The 18561-nt window shown below is 38.4% G+C and overlaps 1 protein-coding gene and 1 pseudogene across 1 annotated transcript; both read right to left on the bottom strand.

Annotated features, from left to right (window-relative positions):
• Positions 1 to 439: 439 nt before the first annotated feature.
• LOC132164058 (probable L-type lectin-domain containing receptor kinase I.6) lies at positions 440 to 12679 on the bottom strand (annotated as a pseudogene).
• Positions 12680 to 14025: 1346 nt separating this feature from the next.
• Positions 14026 to 16272, bottom strand: LOC132164130 (L-type lectin-domain containing receptor kinase SIT2-like). The gene has a single exon (XM_059574559.1). It carries the CDS (start codon positions 16263 to 16265, stop codon positions 14250 to 14252), a length of 2016 nt encoding a protein of 671 aa, XP_059430542.1. The 5' UTR covers positions 16266 to 16272; the 3' UTR covers positions 14026 to 14249.
• Between the last annotated feature and the right edge of the window lie 2289 nt (positions 16273 to 18561).

Below are 18561 nucleotides of genomic sequence, written 5' to 3'. Positions count from 1 at the left end.
TTGGAAATAAGGAAAGCAATTGATAACATGGTACTCTTTACATCAACAAGATTCATAATATACTGATAATCTAGAACTTTTTGTTAAGGAAACAAATATGTGCAACGGTCATAACTCAATTGAGAAAGGAAAATCCTCAACCAGCAATGTTAACATTCCCTCTAAATAAACAACTTCCATGTATAGAAGATTACACCATTAATTTACAACAGCTATGTAGCCTAAGCGTTCTGTATAAATACCCTATTGTGTAAATCAATTATCATCAAGTAATACATACTAAATTCCTTCTCATTCATATCTCAGTAGTTATATTTAGTTTTTCTCACTTTTGAGTCTTTAATGATGATAATCTCGAATGTGCTGACAGTGCTAGTGGTGGTGATGCACTCTGACTTCGTCTACCCAAAGCATGAGACACCCTATTCAATGACCACATTTTAGGATTGAATCACTTGTAGACATGGAAGGAGCAGAAGCCTAGGTAAAAGGAAATGACATGAAATCAGATGATCCATAACTTGAAAATGCACCAAAAGCACTGTCCTGTTGTAATTCCGGCAGTTTAGCATCACCATCCAAGAACTGCATCACTTGCCTCATGCTAGGACTAGCTTCTGCATTGAATGTGAGCAAAACAGGCCTAGTTTCAAAACCAATACCATTTCCTCAACCACATAATTACCTTCCAATCTGGGATCACTAGCATCAAGGATAACTTCTTTTCTCCAGCACTCAGAGACCCAATCAACCAAACTAACCCATCTAGGCAGTTCCCGTTATAGGCCTCCTCCCACAAGCCACTTCGAGCATGAAAGCCTCGAAAGTAAACACATCAGTGTCGGTGGTTGCCTTTCCTATTTTAGTAAGCTCCGGAGCCAAATAACCCACAATCCCAACCAAATGGGTTGTTTGGGGATTGGTGCCGTGGTCGTATAGTCTGGCAAGGACAAAATCTCCTAGCCTTCCATTTAATTCAGCATCCAATAGACCATTCCTTGCTTTTACATCTCGGTGTAGAACAACCTGCTCCCACTCCTCATGGAGGTACAGAAGGCCAGACGCTACTCCTCTGATGATTCTAAATCGTTTAACCCAGTTAAGGTTTGGATTTTCATTGCTATATAAGAACTTGTCAAGGCTTCCATTGGGCATATAATCATACACCAAGAGGAGTTCTCCCCTTCGCCTGCAATAACCCAGGAGCTGCACTAAGTTTCTATGCCTCAATCTTCCCATGCTAACGATCTCAGCCACAAATTCCTTCATGCCTTGTTTGGAATTATGGGAGACTCTCTTCACTGCAATTTGTAGATTAGACGAAGAAAGTATTCCTCTGTAAACCTTTTCAAAACCTCCTTCTCCAAGAAGCTCTGTTTCTTTGAAACCTTTGGTTGCTCTGTGGAGATTCTTATAGCTAAACCGGTGGGGGCCATACTCCTCTTCCCAATCTTCTTGTATTTCTGCATATTTCTTCCTTTTCCAAATGTAAGTAGCTCCAATGACCGTTACCAGAAAAACTCCTACTGCTATGAGAAAATCCAAGATCATTGGTTCTGGTTTCGCTTTCATTTTCCTCTGTCGTGGAATTTGAGGAAGGCTTGAAACATCAAGGTTGTGTGCTGACCCACTTCTATTAAAGCTCCATCCAAGAATGTACTGGTAACTTGAAACTACACCTGTGGATGCAGAGAAACCAACATACATGGATTCCAAAAGAATTTGAGACAGATCAATGGGCGTTGACAAGAGAGGCCGGTTCGGTTTTGGGATTGTTGTTGGGGCAAGTGTTACATTGAGTAACTTTTCCGCTTCATCATAATCTATCCAAAGATGCATTGGATTCCCACTCATGAGATCCAACCTTATATTCTTCACATCCTTATTGGAAAAATACATTGCAGGAGCTGATTCATTTGATTTCATGCCGTTCACATCGCTTCCCACATGATTCACTTTAAGATCTCCAAATTGTGGGTTCCAACTAGGATCTAAAACAGAAAATATATGAAAGGGAAATAGACAATGTATCTTTCCCGTAAGTGTATTCAAATATATATAGACTTACACGTAAATATAGTTAACAACAAAAGATAAGGTTACAACAGAGATAAAGTTACAACTGAAAAGATAGAGCTTATCATCTTGATTTGAATTTCAAAGTCTTCATTATCTTCTACGAGCACCTACCTTATCATCTTGATTTGAATGTCAAGTAATTGACTTATCTTGATTTGAATGTTGAGCTGCTAGGATAGTATTGTTAACAGCTCCCCGCAAGTGAATGGGGGGAACCACCATGAGCTTGGACTTTAAAAATAAAAAGTGAGAAGATGACAATCCTTTAGTAAAGATATTGGCAACTTGATCACTAGAAGAGATGAACTTAACCAAAATATCATGATTAAGCACTTTCTCTCTAATGAAATGATAATCCACCTCTATATGTTTGATTCGAGCATGATATATGGGATTTGATGCGAGAGCAAGAGCATTAACATTGTCACACCATAAAACAGGCACCGTAGGAAGAGAAACACCAAGATCTTTAAATAACATGCGCAACCAAAATAATTCAGCAGTGGTGATTGCCAAAAGCTCGATACTCTGCCTCAGCACTTGAGCAGGAAACAATAGGTTGTTTCTTAGCACTCTAAACTACTAAGCAGTTGCCAAGAAATACTGCAAACCCCAATGTAGAACGACGATCATCCGGGCTACCAGCCCAGTCAGCATCACAATAAGCTGTTAACTGAAGATTACTCTTTGTGTAATGCAACCCATGGTCAACAGAACTTTTTAGATAACGAAGGACCCTTTTAGCAGCAGACCAATGAGCAGAAGTGGGATTATGCAGATGTTGACACAATTGGTTGACAGCAAAAGCTAGTTCAGGCCTGGTTAAGGTGCAATACTGGAGAGCACCTACAACATGTCGATATTCTGTTGGATCAGATAAAGGTGTACCATCATACCTGGACAATTTTATACCAGATGAGCAAGGCGACTTGGATGGCTTAGTATCTACCATGTGAACCCTGTGTAACAAGTCTGCTATATATTTGGCTTGGCATAAATGCAAGCCCACGGAAGTTCTCGTGGCCTGGATGCCAAGGAAGAAGGCAAGTGGGCCAAGGTCCTTTAGGGGAAATTCACCCTGTAGAAGAGATATGAGAGAAGTGATTGTTGCATCATCAAACCTAGTGAGGATAATGTCATCTACGTAAATAAGCATGAACAATTTAATAGTGCCATTATGAAAAATAAACAGTGATGGATCAACTAGAGAAGCAATGAAACCCAAATTAAGTAAGAATGTTGACAATCTAGTAAACCAAGCTCTTGGTGCTTGTTTTAGTCCATACAAAGATTTATGAAGCTTGCATACATAGTGAGGATGCACCTTGTCCACAAAGCCTTGGGGTTGTTCCATATACACCTCCTCTCCAAGATAACCATGCAAGAAGGCATTAGAGATATCCAATTGATGAATGGACCAATCAAATTGGACAGCTAAACTGAGAACAACTCGAATAGTAGATGGCTTGATCACAAGGCTAAACGTTTCAGTATAATCGATGTCACATTGCTGCTCAAAACCTCGTGCCACAAGGCGAGCTTTAAATCTGTCCACTGAGCCATCAGACTTTTGTTTGATCTTATATATCCATTTATTGCGGATAATATTTTTATCAATAGGTCTAGGACACAAAGTCCAAGTGCCATTAGATATAAGAGCTTGAAATTCCTACAACATAGCATCTTTCCATCTTGAATCAATGAAAGCCTTGGTGAAGCTACTGGGTTCCTTTTCAGATAACACTGTATGAAACATTTTGAGAGGATGTCTAGAGTGATAAAGTTGAAACTCAGAAAAGGATTTGGGTTTAAGTGACCCTGTCTTAAAGTGAGTGGTCATTGGGTGTGTGATAGTAGGAGTAGTAGGAGATGAATTGGTCAAGGGAGGGGAAGTCATAGATGAAGGCATGGCAATAGGAATGATATAGTGTTGGTGGGTGGGGTAGGTGAGGTTATGGTAGTAGGAATGATAATATTGTTGGTGGGTGGGGTAGGTGAGGTCATGGCAGTGCAATTGATATTTTCAGTGGGTGGGGTAGGAGAAGAGTGTATGGTGGAAGATGTACTTGGTGAAGGAGTGATAGGTGGGCTTATAATAGGAATATCATTATGTGTAGTATTAAAATCACAAAGAGAAAAAACTGACGGGACAAGAGTACTTACTGGAAGTGAAAAAGGAGGATCATTCTTTGCAGTGATCTTGGAGGGCATCCGTGAGGCATCATTTTCTTCGGCTGGAAAAGAACTCTCATCAAAAACCACATGGCGGGAAAGGTACACTTTGGTAGCATTAGGATCTAAACACTTGTAACCTGCGTGATTATAACCAAGAAAAATACAAGGTTTAGACCTATATTCTAACTTGTGTAATCCATACGGACGAAGGAGAGGATAGCATTTGCAGCCAAACACTCGAAGAGCTTGATAATCAGGTTCTTTCTTATACAACTTGGAAAAAGGAGACTTGGACTGAAGAATGGGTGTTGGTAGGCGATTAATAATAAAAATTACTGTGAGAAATGAATCAACCCAATACTTATTTGACAATTTTGAATGAGCAAGGAGTGTTAATCCTGTCTCAAGAACATGCCTTAATTTTCTTTCGGCAAGACCATTTTGTTGAGATGTATGAGGACGAGATTTTCTATGAATAATCCCAGATTTAGTCAAAAAGGATTGGAAGTGAAGAGAATTGTACTCTCCTCCTCCATCGGATTGAAGTTGTTTGATAGTGACTAAGAATTGATTCTCAACCATAAGTTTAAATTTAATGAATGTATCAAACACTTCAGATTTAGCGTACAAAGGATAAATCCATGAAAATCTAGAATAATCATCTATAAAGATGACATAGCATCTATACCCAGTCACGGATGGAACTGGGGAAGTCCAAACATCCGTATGTATAAGTTGCAAAGGTTGAGTTGAAACTCGATTAGAAGGTGAAAAAGATTGTCGTTTACCTTTGCCCAATTGACAAGACGAACAAACAATATTTTTATTAAAATCTTTAAGAGACAAAGGAAGTTCAAATTTCCTAACAACACTAGAAACTACATCAAATGAAGAATGACCTAATCGAAAATGCCACCCCATAGCAGAGGTTCTTATTCCAAGGAAAGCTGTAAAAGATTGATGATTTTTTAGAGAGGTCTTGTGAAGCCGAAGAGGGTAGAGTCCATTTTCACTTTTGCCTGCCAGGAGCACCGCATGAGTCTGATAATCCTTTAGAATAAAATAGCAATCGTTACCTAGACAAAATCGCTAAATAGATAATAAATTTGCCATAGAATTGGGACAGTGAAGAACATTTTTAAGAGAGTCTGTGCAACCATCGCTGGAAGTTGAGGAGGGGGATGTTTGCCTTGATAAGAGAAATCCATTCGATGAAAACAATCAAGTGCCTGGTGGCTAGTCTTCCCACAAATCTGGCCTGGAGGTCTGCCATTGTTGTTGAAGTAAGATGAACCAGTGTTGTTCTATCCATTGTGGCCAGGCTGGAATGAAGGTGTTGTAGGGCGTCTTTGACCTTCACCAGAAAAGTTGGAACGTTGTGGTGGGGAATAATTGGAGTATGGCCGTTGTGCTGGGGAATAATTGGAGTATGGCCGAGGAGAAAAATTAGGAAAATTAGGAGCACCCCTTGATGGAAACCGTGTCTGCTGTATTTGATGTTGTGTTGGTTTGTTGGTCCTTGGTGAAAAAAGACGAGGAGGCCCACCTTGACTTTTGTTGGAGTATAATGCCACCATACCTTCATTAGCCACAACTTGTAGCTGCTGGAGGAGAGTGTCATGACTCAATAGTTCATCATGGAAGTCACAAAAGGAGAGTGATTTATTTTGGGTAACCAAAGATATGAAGATATAAAGGCATTGAAGGAGGGATTAAGGCCGCCCAATATGAAGAAGATAAGTTCCTCATCATCCAGAGGCTTACCAGCAACTGCAAGCTCATTAGCCCAACCCTTTGCAGTTTGCATGAATTCAGCACACGTCTTCGTTCCTTGACGAATAGTTTGAAGTTTTCTCTTCAAATTTAGCACATAAGACTTTGATTGGGAAGCAAATCGGCTTGCCAAGGCTGTTCAGACTTATTTGGATGTACGAAGTCCATACACAATGGACAAAATAGAATCTGATAAACTAATATTAATCCAACTAAGAAGGCATTGATCCTTCTTAGTCCAAATAGCATAATCTAGATTAGATACTTCCTTACCTGTATCATCAGGTAGGAATTGAGGAGGGCATGGCTCAGTACCGTCAACAATACCCATTAATTCATGAGCACGCAAAATGGGCTCGAATTGAGTCAACCACTGGATATAATTGTGATTGTCAAGTTTGAGATAATTTTGAGAGGTAACATTTGGTGGAGAAAAAGTAAAAGATTGATTTGAGCTAGAAGAAGCCATGGAAGATCGAAGAGATAGCGTAGGCCTTGCAGGCTATGATACCATAAAACGGAAAATATATGAAAGGGAAATAGACAATGTATCTATCCCGTAAGTGTATTCAAATATATATAGACTTCCACGTAAATATAGTTAACAACAAGAGATAAGGTTACAACAGAGATAAAGTTACAACTGAAAAGATAGAGCTTATCATCTTGATTTGAATTTCAGAGTCTTCATTATCTTCTACGAGCACCTGCCTTATCATCTTGATTTGAATGTCAAGTAATTGACTTATCTTGATTTGAATGTTGAACTGCTAGGATAGTATTGTTAACATGATCAAGCTGGATTGCCAAGATGTGGTTTCAGGAAGGCCGTTACTTGAGGCATTGAAGAGCCCCAGATACCAATTTTCTCCAGAATGAGTGAAGATCCTCGAAGGACTGATGGTGAAGGCGATTCCTAAACCATCTTCAGTTGGGAATTTGTTGTGACAAATGCAAATCCAATGTCACCAAAGAAGTAGAAAAGTGCAGAATAGAAAAATAACACAACCACACAAGACACCAAGATTTAAGTGGCTCGGCTTAACAAGCCTACATCCACTGGCGGAGACGATCCATGAGAAATTCATTAACAAAAAGTGGAGTACAAAGAGTAGTACAAACAAAACCACTCAAACCCAAAAGCCCCAATACACCCCAATCTCACTCAAAAGAGAATTAAATACAAAACAGAAAATATTCTCTAAAATTCTCTTAGCTTTTCAGCATTACAAATGTGAGATCAAATTGAAGACAAATAGTGTATTTCTTCTTCTCTCTACAACAAAAGTCTCTCTCTCTCGGCAAGCTTTTCTTCTTTTTCTCTATTCATCTAAAGAAGCCGCCTCTCTCCTTCTTTGATGACCAAATGGCTCAATAAATAAAAGAATGAAGGCATTTTCTCAAAGCTTCTAGAAGAAGCTCAATAGATGGAGAGGCCAAATGCACGTGTGAGAGAGAAAGCACAAGTCAACAATATGGGATGCCATACTGCTGTGGGGCCCACAATAAGGTTGATGAAAATAAGTCACCAATTCTGACAAATCTCCACCTTGACTTGAATTTCATCAAGTCTTCAACTCAAATCTCCTCAAGACGTCTCCTCCAACACCCCTAAGGGTAATTACAAACTACAAACACCAATCAAGCCCAAGCAATGCTTAAACTTGAGGATCGGAAGTGGCTTAGTCAACATGTCTGCTGGATTTTCCGCCGTAACAATTTTCTTCACTATGATATCACCTTGTGTCACGATCTCCCGAAGAAAGTGATATCTGACATCAATGTGTTTGGTCCTCTCATGATACATTTGATTTTTGGTCAAATGTATTGTGCTCTGGCTATCACAAAATACAGCAGTCTCATCCTGCTGCAAACCCAGATCACTGAACAAACCTCTGAGCCAAATTGCTTCTTTCACTGCCTCTGCTACTGCCATATACTCTGCTTTCGTAGTGGACAAAGCAACCATTGACTGTAAAGTCGCTTTCCAACTAATGGCACTCCCCGAGAGAGTGAAAACAAAACCTGTCAGAGATCTTCTTTTATCCAAATCACCAGCATAATTTGAATCAACATAACCAATAACACTGGAACTGATATCACTACCTCTATCATAGACTAAGCCAACATCTGTAGTACCCTGTAAATAACGGAGTATCCATTTCACTGCCTGCCAGTGAGCCTTGCCCGGATTCGCCATGTAGCGACTAACAACACTGACTGCCTGTGAAATATCTGGACGAGTGCACACCATAGCATACATGATGCTTCCAACTGCACTGGAGTAAGGAACACACGACATGAACTGCTCCTCCTCCTCACTCTGTGGCGCTGATGCCGTTGAAAGTCTGAAATGAGCTGCAAGTGGAGTATTAACTGGTTTAGAATTATGCATACCAAAGCGTTCAAGTACTTTCTCAATGTACTTTTTCTGTGACAAGTATAACTTTCCCGCTTTTTCTATCCCTGTGAATCTCCATACCAAGGATTTTCTTTGCAGCACCCAAATCCTTCATTTCAAACTCATCACTCAACATAGATTTCAATCTCTTAATCTCCAACATGCTTTTAGCAGCAATAAGCATGTCATCCACATAGAGTAACAAATAAACAAAAGAACCATCTGACAATTGCCTGTAATACACACATCTGTCATAGTTATTTCTTATGTAACCATGTCCGATCATAAAGCTGTCAAAGCGCTTGTACCACTGTCTTGGAGATTGTTTTAAACCATACAACGACCTCTTCAACTGACAAACATGATCTTCTTTACCTTCAGCAATGAACCCTTCTGGCTGATGCATGTAAATGGTTTCCTCAAGCTCACCATGCAGAAATGCAGTTTTCACATCAAGTTGCTCAAGTTCCAAATCATTTAGAGCAACCATGGCAAGCAAAACACGAATAGAACTATGTCTCACAACAGGAGAGAAAACTTCATTGAAGTCCATACCTTTTCTATAACTATAGCCCTTTGCTACCAAACGTGCCTTGAACCTTGCATCTTCAACACCTGGGATTCCTTCATTTTTCTTGAAGATCCATTTGCAACCAACAGTTTTAGCCCCTTTAGGCAATTTCACCAATTCCCATGTTTGGTTCTTATGAAGAGACTCAATCTCCTCATTCATGGCAACAACCCATTGAGCAGACTCACTACTTGTGACAGCTTCTGAGTAAGTGGAAGGCTCCTGGATTGCAGTGTCCTCTACCACAGTAAGTGCATATGCTACCAAATCTGCATAGCCATATCTCTGAGGTGGCCTAATCTGCCTCCTCTATCTACCAGCCGCAATACTGGTCTCTTGCTCTTCTTGTGGATCATCATCATCAGAACTGGAATCATGAACATCTGTAACAGGCTGATCCTGAGTGTTATCTCGCACCCTCTGTGAAGCCTCCACCTGAAGCTCCACCTCCTTGCTAGAACCCTACTCCTTTCTTGCAGAAACAATAGACTCCTTTCTCGGATGAAGCATGGCAGATTCATCAAATACAACATCTCTACTGACTATAAACTTAGGTGATTTAGGATCAGAACACCACAATCTATATCCCTTCACCACATCCGCATAGCCTAGAAATATACATTTCTTTGACCTAGGCTCAAGCTTACCATCATTCATATGACAATAAGCAGGACAACCAAAAGTTTTTAAAAATGAATAATCAGCAGGAGTACCAGACCATACATCATAAGGAGTTTTACAATCAATGGCTATTGATGGAGAACAGTTGACCAAATAGCAAGCAGTATTGACTGCCTCAGCCCAAAAATCTCTAGACAACCCGGCATTTGAAAGTAGGCAACGCGCTCTCTCCAAGAGAGTCCTGTTCATCCGCTCAGCTACCCCATTTTGCTGTGGAGTATGACTAACTGTGCGATGTCTAGCGATGCCTTCATCCTTGCAGAATTTATTAAATTCACCACCACAAAATTCCATGCCGTTGTCTGTTCTGAGTCGCTTGATTTTCTTCCCAGTCTGATTCTCAATTAATGTCTTCCATTGCTTGAAAGTGGCAAACACATCACTTTTCTTCTTCAAAAAATACACCCAAACTTTTCTCGAATAATCATCAATAAATGTAACAAAGTATCGAGCACCACCCTTTGATGGAACCTGAGAGGGACCCCATAGATCTAAATGGGTATAATCCAATGTACCATTTGTTTTGTAGATGCCTGTATTGAACTTGACTCTGCACTGTTTCCCGAATACACAATGCTCACAAAAGTCAAGAGATCCTGTTTTCTGGTCACAAAGCAAACCCCGCTTGCTCAGGATTGTCATACCCCTCTCACTCATATAACCCAACCGCATATGCCATAACCGGGTAGTGTCTGAATCTGGATCATCTAAAGAAGACACAGTAGCTGAACCTGTTACCGTACTACCCTGAAGAAAGTAGAGGCCATCAACCTTGTTACCTTTCATTATAACCAATGAGCCTTTGCTAACCCGAATGACTCCACCTTCACCGGAATACTTGTATCCAAGGGAGTCCAAAGTGCCCAATGAAATAAGATTTTTCTTCAAATCTGGTATATCTCGAACATTCGTCAAAGTCCTCACAATCCTATCATGCATCCTAATTCTGATTGTACCAATACCAACAATCTTGCAGGCGACATTATTTCCCATCAAGACTGAACCACCATTGACTGAATCATAGGCAGTAAACCAATCCCTTTTAGGGGACATATGAAATGTACAAGTAATATCAATGACCCACTTGTCGTTAGAACGATCATTAGAAATGGTAACTGCAAAGACAAGTTCTGAACCCTTAGAATTTCCTTCCACAACACCAGCCACAGAAGATGAACTTTGCTTGTCACCTTCCTCTTTATTTTTCAACTTCGGACACTCGGATTTATAATGCCCATACTTTTTACAATAGTAACACTTTACTTTCTTCTTTGACCTGGACTGTGATCAGCCTCTTGATTTACTTTTACCTGAATCCCTCTCACTGGATCGACCTCTAAAATTAGAAGAATTTTCTGAACGACCCTTAACAAATAAACCCTCTGCCTGATTATCACTACCTTTACTATTCAATCTTGTCCTCAACTCCATAGAATTTAAAGCAGATTTAACATCAGCTAAGGAGATAGTATCTCTACCATACAACATTGAATTAACAAAATTATCAAAGGCATCCGGTAGTGAACATAACAAAATCAGGGCTTGATCCTCATCATCTACTTTAATATCAATATTTTTCAGATCCAAAATAATTCTATTAAAGTCATCAAGATGATCACAAAGAGGCATACCTTCTTTCATCTTGAGGGTGTATAACCGTTGCTTCAAATACAATCAGTTAGTGAGGGATTTCTTCATGTACAAGCTCTCCAGCTTCTTCCAAAGTCCAGCGACTGTTTCTTCATCAGCAACTTCTCTTAAAACTCCATCTGAAAGAGACAACAAAATTGCACTGTGGGCTTTTTCTTCAAGTTCCTTCATTTCCTCCGTTGATGATGTTGATGGCACCTCGCCAGCCAAAATCTTCGCCAAGCCTTGTTGTCGTAACAAAGCTCGCATCTTGATGCCCCAAAGACTGAAACTATTCTGATAATCAAACTTCTCTACTTCAAATTTTGCAGTAGCCATCCCGCAAAATAAATACCCGAGCTCTGATACCAGTTTGTTATGACAAATGCAAATCCAATGTCACCAAAGAAGTAGAAAAGTGCAGAATAGAAAAATAACACAACCACACAAGACACCAAGATTTAAATGGTTCGGCTTAATAAGCCTACATCCACTGGCGGAAGCGATCCAGGAAAAATTCACTAACAAAAAGTGGAGTGCAAAGAGTAGTACAAACAAAACCACTCAAACCCAAAAGCCCCAATACACCCCAAAAGCCCCAATCTCACTCAAAAGAGAAAACATTCTCTAAAATTCTCTTAGCTTTTCAGCATTACAAATGTGAGATGAAATTGAAGACAAATAGTGTATTTCTTCTCTCTCTACAACAAAAGTCTCTCCCTCTCTCGGCATGCTTTTCTTCTTTTTCTCTATTCCTCTAAAGCTGCTGCCTCTCTCCTTCTTTGATGACCAAATGGCTCAATAAACAAAAGAATTGAAGGCATTTTCTTAAAGCTTCTAGAAGAAGCTCAATAGATGGAGAGGCCAAATGCACGTGTGAGAGAGAAAGCACAAGTCAACAATATGGGATGCCATATTGCTGTGGGGCCCACGGTAAGGTTGATGAAAACAAGTCACCAATTCTGACAGAATTTAGGAACCATGGCAAACACAAAGTTGGTAGAAAATGAAAGAGATGAAGCTGTGTTGAATTTTATAGGAACTTGGTAGAAAGCATGACCAACTTGGTTGTTTGAAAGGTCGGTTAGCTGCAGCAGGCCATTGGGGTGGATTTCTGCGATTCCATCAAGATGGAGCTTGGCTTGGTTGAAGCCATTGTAGATGAATTGGTCTTCATCTTGAGCCAGGCCCAACAGAGTATTGGAAACATAGAGAAGCATCAGAAAATGAAGAAGCGATCTGAGAACTGTAGCCATTGGGAGAAAAGGGAAAAGCTTTCTTTTTGTGAAGTTTCTCAAGCTCATGTGAAGTGAGCCTTTTGTCCTCTGTCGATGGGTTAATGTTTCCGTGTGTGGCAGCCAGTAATGTTACATTAAATCCACCTGCTTTGTTTCGGTGTTATGCATTTGATGCACCTGTATTTTTGTCGCTTTACAATTTGCCGTGCCAACCAACAACTGGTTTTGCTTCCAGAGTTTGTCTGGTCAAAGAATTTAAATTGGTCTAAATTTTCAAATGAGGAGGAGGTCGGAGGAAAAGCTTGATGCCCCCAAAAGGCAACTTTGATCATCCTTATCTTTTTATCAGTACAATGAAAAAAATGATTCTTGAGCAACACATGGAGGAATATTGCAGGTCTACTGTTTTTTTTTTCTTTGTAAGTCTACTGGCTGCTTACCTTAATCAATATATGTTGGAAAATGTTTGAAGTATTACAATTTTTACTAGAAAATCATTTACAAATTGATAACGGTCATATGACAGTTCATAAATTGTGAATAATAAAAAGTTTATGCTTGATTTTACAGTCTGCTACACGTATTATATACACTAGATGACAATATGACCGTTGAGTCACAATGAGGATTTTTATGGGATATTTTCTTATTAATGCACAGCTTGGTTTCCATGTATGCTAGAGCTTTCTTGTATTGTATTAGTTTCCCTTTTGCTAGCAGATATTTTCTTGAAGGACAGAGATGTTTTCCTTAGCTAGTGGCAACGTCTCTTCACAGGCTGGTTGGTTAACGTCAAATGTCAATTCACAGGACAAGATAAAGTATCTCCTTAAATTAAAGAATTCACCGGCTAACACATGTATTTTCAGAGGGACAGAAATTTCCAAATCATTATGGTTAAAATATTCTCCAACCTACTTAAAATAGTGTCAAGTGTTTATAAATATTTAAAACATTAGTCTAAGTTAGTAAATTGTAATTAATGAACTTAAGAATTTAATGTTCGTTTTAAATATTTATAAATACTTGACACTATTTTAAGAGTAATTCTAGAAGGCCTACTTGTGTCCTGCTAAGAATGATGTGGCTATTAAAATCACCATTAGACTTTTGATCAAAATTCAATAATGATCGATCACAAGTCCAGTGGTAATTTTAATAACTAGATCATTCTCAGTAGAATACAAGTAAGCCTTCTAGAATTACTCATATTTTAAATGAGTTGAAAGATATCATCTTCAGACTGATTTGGAAGAAATTTATGTCATTTCCAAAACATATGCATACATCAGCAGCATTCAAACCTGATTGCCTTATATCACTGTTTTGTTGTAGTAAACAAAGATATTGCAAGTAGTTTTCTTTTTCAAAGAGATAAAAGAAAGGAAAAACCTCTACAGAGTACTAAAACTTGATGAGCAACTCAATCTGGTTTCTGCAAACACTGCTCAAATAACGATCTATAAAGCTTGCAACAAGTGAATTGATTTTATTGTACTATGTAAAGCTTAGGCAGACTACTACATAATACCATTTTCAACGACTAGATTCAGTGAAAGAAACCATTTACATCATATGCATCAAATATAAGGTGCTTTAAGAAAACTACAGTACATATACTCTAGTTTTTTCAATGTCCAGATTTAATTCCAAGCATAGATCCAAGATCTAATCTACCCGTAGCATGAGACACCCGGCTGATTCAACGACCACTTTTCAGGATTGAATCAGTGCTACACATGGAAGGAGCAGAAGACAGGGTAAAAGGAAACGACTTGAAAGCGGATGATTCATCACTTGAAAATGCACCAAAAACACTGTCATGTGGTAATTCCGGCAGATCAGCATCACCATCCAACAACTGCATCACTTGCTTCATGCTAGGCCTTGCAGCTGGTATTGCAAATGAGCAAAACAGGCCTAGTTTCAAAACTAATACCATTTCCTCCACCACATAATTCCCTTCCAATCTTGGATCGCTAGCATCAAGGATAGCTCTTCTTCTCCAGCACTCAGAGACCCAATCAACCAAAATCATCCGTTCAGGCAGTCCCAGGGCTGGTACCTCTATCGGCCTCCTTCCACAAGCCACTTCCAGCATGAAAGCCCCAAAAGCAAACACATCACTGCAAGTGGTTGCCCTTCCCGTTCTAGTAAGCTCCGGAGCCAAATAACCCAGAGTCCCTACCACATGGGTGGTTTGAGGATTGGTGCCATGGTCGTATAATCTGGCAAGGCCAAAGTCTCCTAGCCTTCCATTTAATTCAGCATCCAATAGAACATTGCTTGCTTTTACATCTCGGTGTAGAACAACCTGCTCCCACTCTTCATGGAGGTAAAGAAGGCCAGATGCTACTCCTTTGATGATTCTAAACCGTTGAACCCAGTTAAGATTTGGTTTTTCATTGCTATATAAGAACTTGTCAAGGCTTCCATTGGGCATATAATCATACACCAAGAGGAGTTCGCCCCTTCGCCGGCAATAGCCAAGGAGCTGCACCAAGTTTCTATGCCTCAGTCTTCCCATGCTAACGATCTCAGCCACAAATTCCTTCATACCTTGTTTGGAATCATGGGAGACTCTCTTTACTGCAATTTGTAGATTAGAAGAAGGAAGTATTCCTCTGTAAACCTTTCCAAAACCTCCTTCTCCAAGAAGCTCAGTGTCTTTGAAACCTTTGGTTGCTTTGTGGAGATTCTTGTAGCTGAACCTGTGGGGGCCATACTCCTCTTCCCAATCTTCTCGTATTTCTTCATATTTCTTCCTCCTCAAAATGTAAGCAGCTCCAGCGACGGTTATCAGCACAAGTGCTACTGCTATGACAGAAGTCATGATCATTGGGCTTGGTTTCGCTCTTTTCCCCTGTCGGGGAAGTGGAGGGAGGCTTGAAACATCAAGGCTTTGTGATGGTCCACTTTTATTAAAGCTCCATCCAAGAATGTAGTGGGAACTTGCAAGTGCACCTGTGGCTGAAGAGAAACCAACATACATGGATTCCAAGAGAATTTCAGACAAATCAATGGGTGTTGACAATAGAGGCCGGTCTGGTTTTGGGATTGTGGTTGGAGCGAGTGTTACATTGAGTAACTTTTCTGCTTCATCATAGTCTATCCAGAGATGCATTGGATTCCCACTCATGAGATCCAACCTTATATTCTTCCCTTCTTCATTGGAAAAATACATTGCAGCAGCTGATTCATTTGATATCATGCCGTTCACATCGACTCCCACATGATTCATTTCAATATCTTGTAAGTCAGCGTTCTGAACAGTATCAAGCTCGATGGCCAAGATGTGGTTTGTAGAAAGGCCGTTAGTTGAACTATTGAAGAGCCCCAGAAACCGACTTCCTTGAGTACGGGAGAAGTCTCTCGAGGGACTGATGGTGAAGGCAATGCCGTGACCACCAGGGTTATTCCCCTCGGCAACCATGGCAAACACAAAGTTGGTAGAAAATGAAAGAGATGAAGTTAAAGTGGATGAAGTTGTGTTAAACTTTAGAGGGAATTGGTAGAAAGCATGACCAGTTTGTTTATATGAAAGGTTGGTTAGCTGCAGTAGACCATTGCTGTGGATTACTGCGATTCCATCAAGCTGCAGCTTGGCTTGCTGGAAGCCATTGTAGATAAATTGGTTTTCATCTTGAGCAAAGGCCAAGGGAATATTGGAAACATAGAGAAGTATCAGAAAATGAAGTGATCTAAGAAATGTAGCCATTGGGAAAGTAGGGAACAAGCCTGCTTTTTGTAAACAGAAGGCCCTTTTTTTTTTCCAAGTGTAAACAGAAGGTTTGTTTAAATGTCTCAAACTCGTGGAAACCGATTGCTGAAATTTTCTACCTCTTTCTTTTCTTTTTTTGTTTTTTTTGAAGAAAAAAAATTATTATCAAACCAGGCAAAGGATCAACTAGGAATTGTGATTGGAAAAGTTTTGGATTCTAAACCCTTAGTCATAGTGAACCAACGACTTTCCCTCCAAAGAGAACTTCCCATTGATGGTACTCCAGATGTCATCATCTCATCATTAAAGCCTTTTTTCGAAGGACAATAGAAAAATAATTCTCCCAATTATGGCTTCTTGCCTAGAGCAACGGCAAGTACATAAAATTGTCTCAATCTTTCCTTCGTATCTTTTCTATAAAGTCTATGCAATCGTACAACCATTTGAAATGAATACAAGAAAAATTTCAATGACAATATTTTCAATGGGGATGAAAGAAACCTTTTTCATCATGTTATGGCCAATGTCACTAGGGGTTGGCCTTTTGTATTGCGTGTGGGATTTTATTAGGTTGTATCAAGAAATTGGCAAAAGACTATATATATAAATCAATTATAATTCAATTAATTTAACTAAACAAATCAAACTCTTTAATCATATTCTACTAATTTCGTGTTGGATTCATATTGGATTTGTAGGTCGTATCAAAAATTGCTAGTCATACATGTGAGTATGGGTGACAATTCGTGCTTACGGGTTAGGTTCGCGATTCTTGTCAAAAATTGTCAGCCCTTATATCTCGTATCGAGTTCGAATTGTATCAAGATATGGATATAATACTATATAAGTCAATTTTAAACCGACCCATTTAATTAAGCGGATCCAATCACTCAATATGAATTCGCTTATTTTATGTTAAATTGTCAGCCCCACCTATGAGCAATTTTCATCCTCAATAGTTCAGATCAACACTTATCCCAACTTTATTTTTCGCTAACACATAACCCGCGCTATGCACGAGATTCTTCATTATAATTTAATTTTAAAACTTAAACGTATCACATCTTACTTTTCATTATAAGCTAAAATAGGTGTATGAAAATACATACTAAAGGTTATACACCAGTAATTTACTGAACATGTATTTTTTTTTGGTTTTTTTTTTTAGAAATGTACCAAACATCTACTTAATGAAAAGTATAAAAGAAAAAAAAAATAGCAAGAAGGACACTTGAATTCTGGTGATCAAAATATTAATAGAAAATTAGTAGGAAACTCTGATATTGTTGATGTGATACTTATTATATTGTAATACAAATAAAACCTATAAAATTCTAATCATTTCAGAAAAACTACAGAGTAAAATAAACAAAATCTTCTCTCTTCTTTTTAATACAAAATAAAACACATATTTCACTCAATATTTAATGCAATCAAATAAATTTCTTTCAACACTTCCAAAAAATGCTAGAAAATTCGAGTAAATCTACAAAAATGAAGTAGAAGCATTTTGGAAGGAAAATTCTTTTGGTTACCTCTACAAAAATGAAGAAGAAGTATCTATGTATCTATTTATACATAGATACCCTAGCATACAAGTTGCGCTATGCGCGGGGTTCTTTATTATATTTTATTTTAAAACTTAAACGCATCTTCAATTTTTTTTTTTTTTTTTATTAATTACAGGCTAAAATAGTCATGTTAAAAAATTAATCATCACTCTTTCAATAAAAAGACATGCTAAATGTTATATTTAAATACAAATAAAATTCACATAATTCTGAACATTTGAGAAAAAAAAATTATGAATACAAAATAAAACAAAATCTTTCAATAAAGATTAAATGCAATCAAACAAATCATCTATCTTATTTCAATACAAATAAAACCTATATAATTCCGAATATTAAAAAAAAAAAAAAAGCAAAATAATCTTTCTTTCAAAAGTAGAGAAAAAAAAAAACCTAAAAATATGCTTGAAAATCCGAGTAAATTACACAAAAAAAAAAAATCCATAAACATTCAAATGAATTAAAACATATGTCCTTTAATTTTAGTTTAATTTATATAAATTAGAATATGTTAAAACATTGTCGGTCTAAAAAAAAAAGGTTAAGAAGAATAATTACCTCCAATTTGAATTTTTTAGGCCAATAGATTATGTTTTTGTTAATGTTGGAGAGTGGAGAAAGAGAAAGATAGAGATGGAGAGAAAAAAGATGAGAGATATTAATGTTGGAGAGTGGAGGGAGAGATTTTTTTTGAAATTAAGAGAGAGAGAGAGAGAGATGTT

This window comes from Corylus avellana, chromosome ca10 (assembly GCF_901000735.1).
Source record: "Corylus avellana chromosome ca10, CavTom2PMs-1.0".
Classification (NCBI taxonomy): domain Eukaryota; kingdom Viridiplantae; phylum Streptophyta; class Magnoliopsida; order Fagales; family Betulaceae; genus Corylus; species Corylus avellana.
This window is presented reverse-complemented; position numbering and strand designations above follow the sequence as displayed.

Bases quoted from the DNA above. Each gene is read 5' to 3' on its own strand.
- LOC132164130 (XM_059574559.1), bottom strand. From the start codon at position 16,265: ATGGCTACATTTCTTAGATCACTTCATTTTCTGATACTTCTCTATGTT.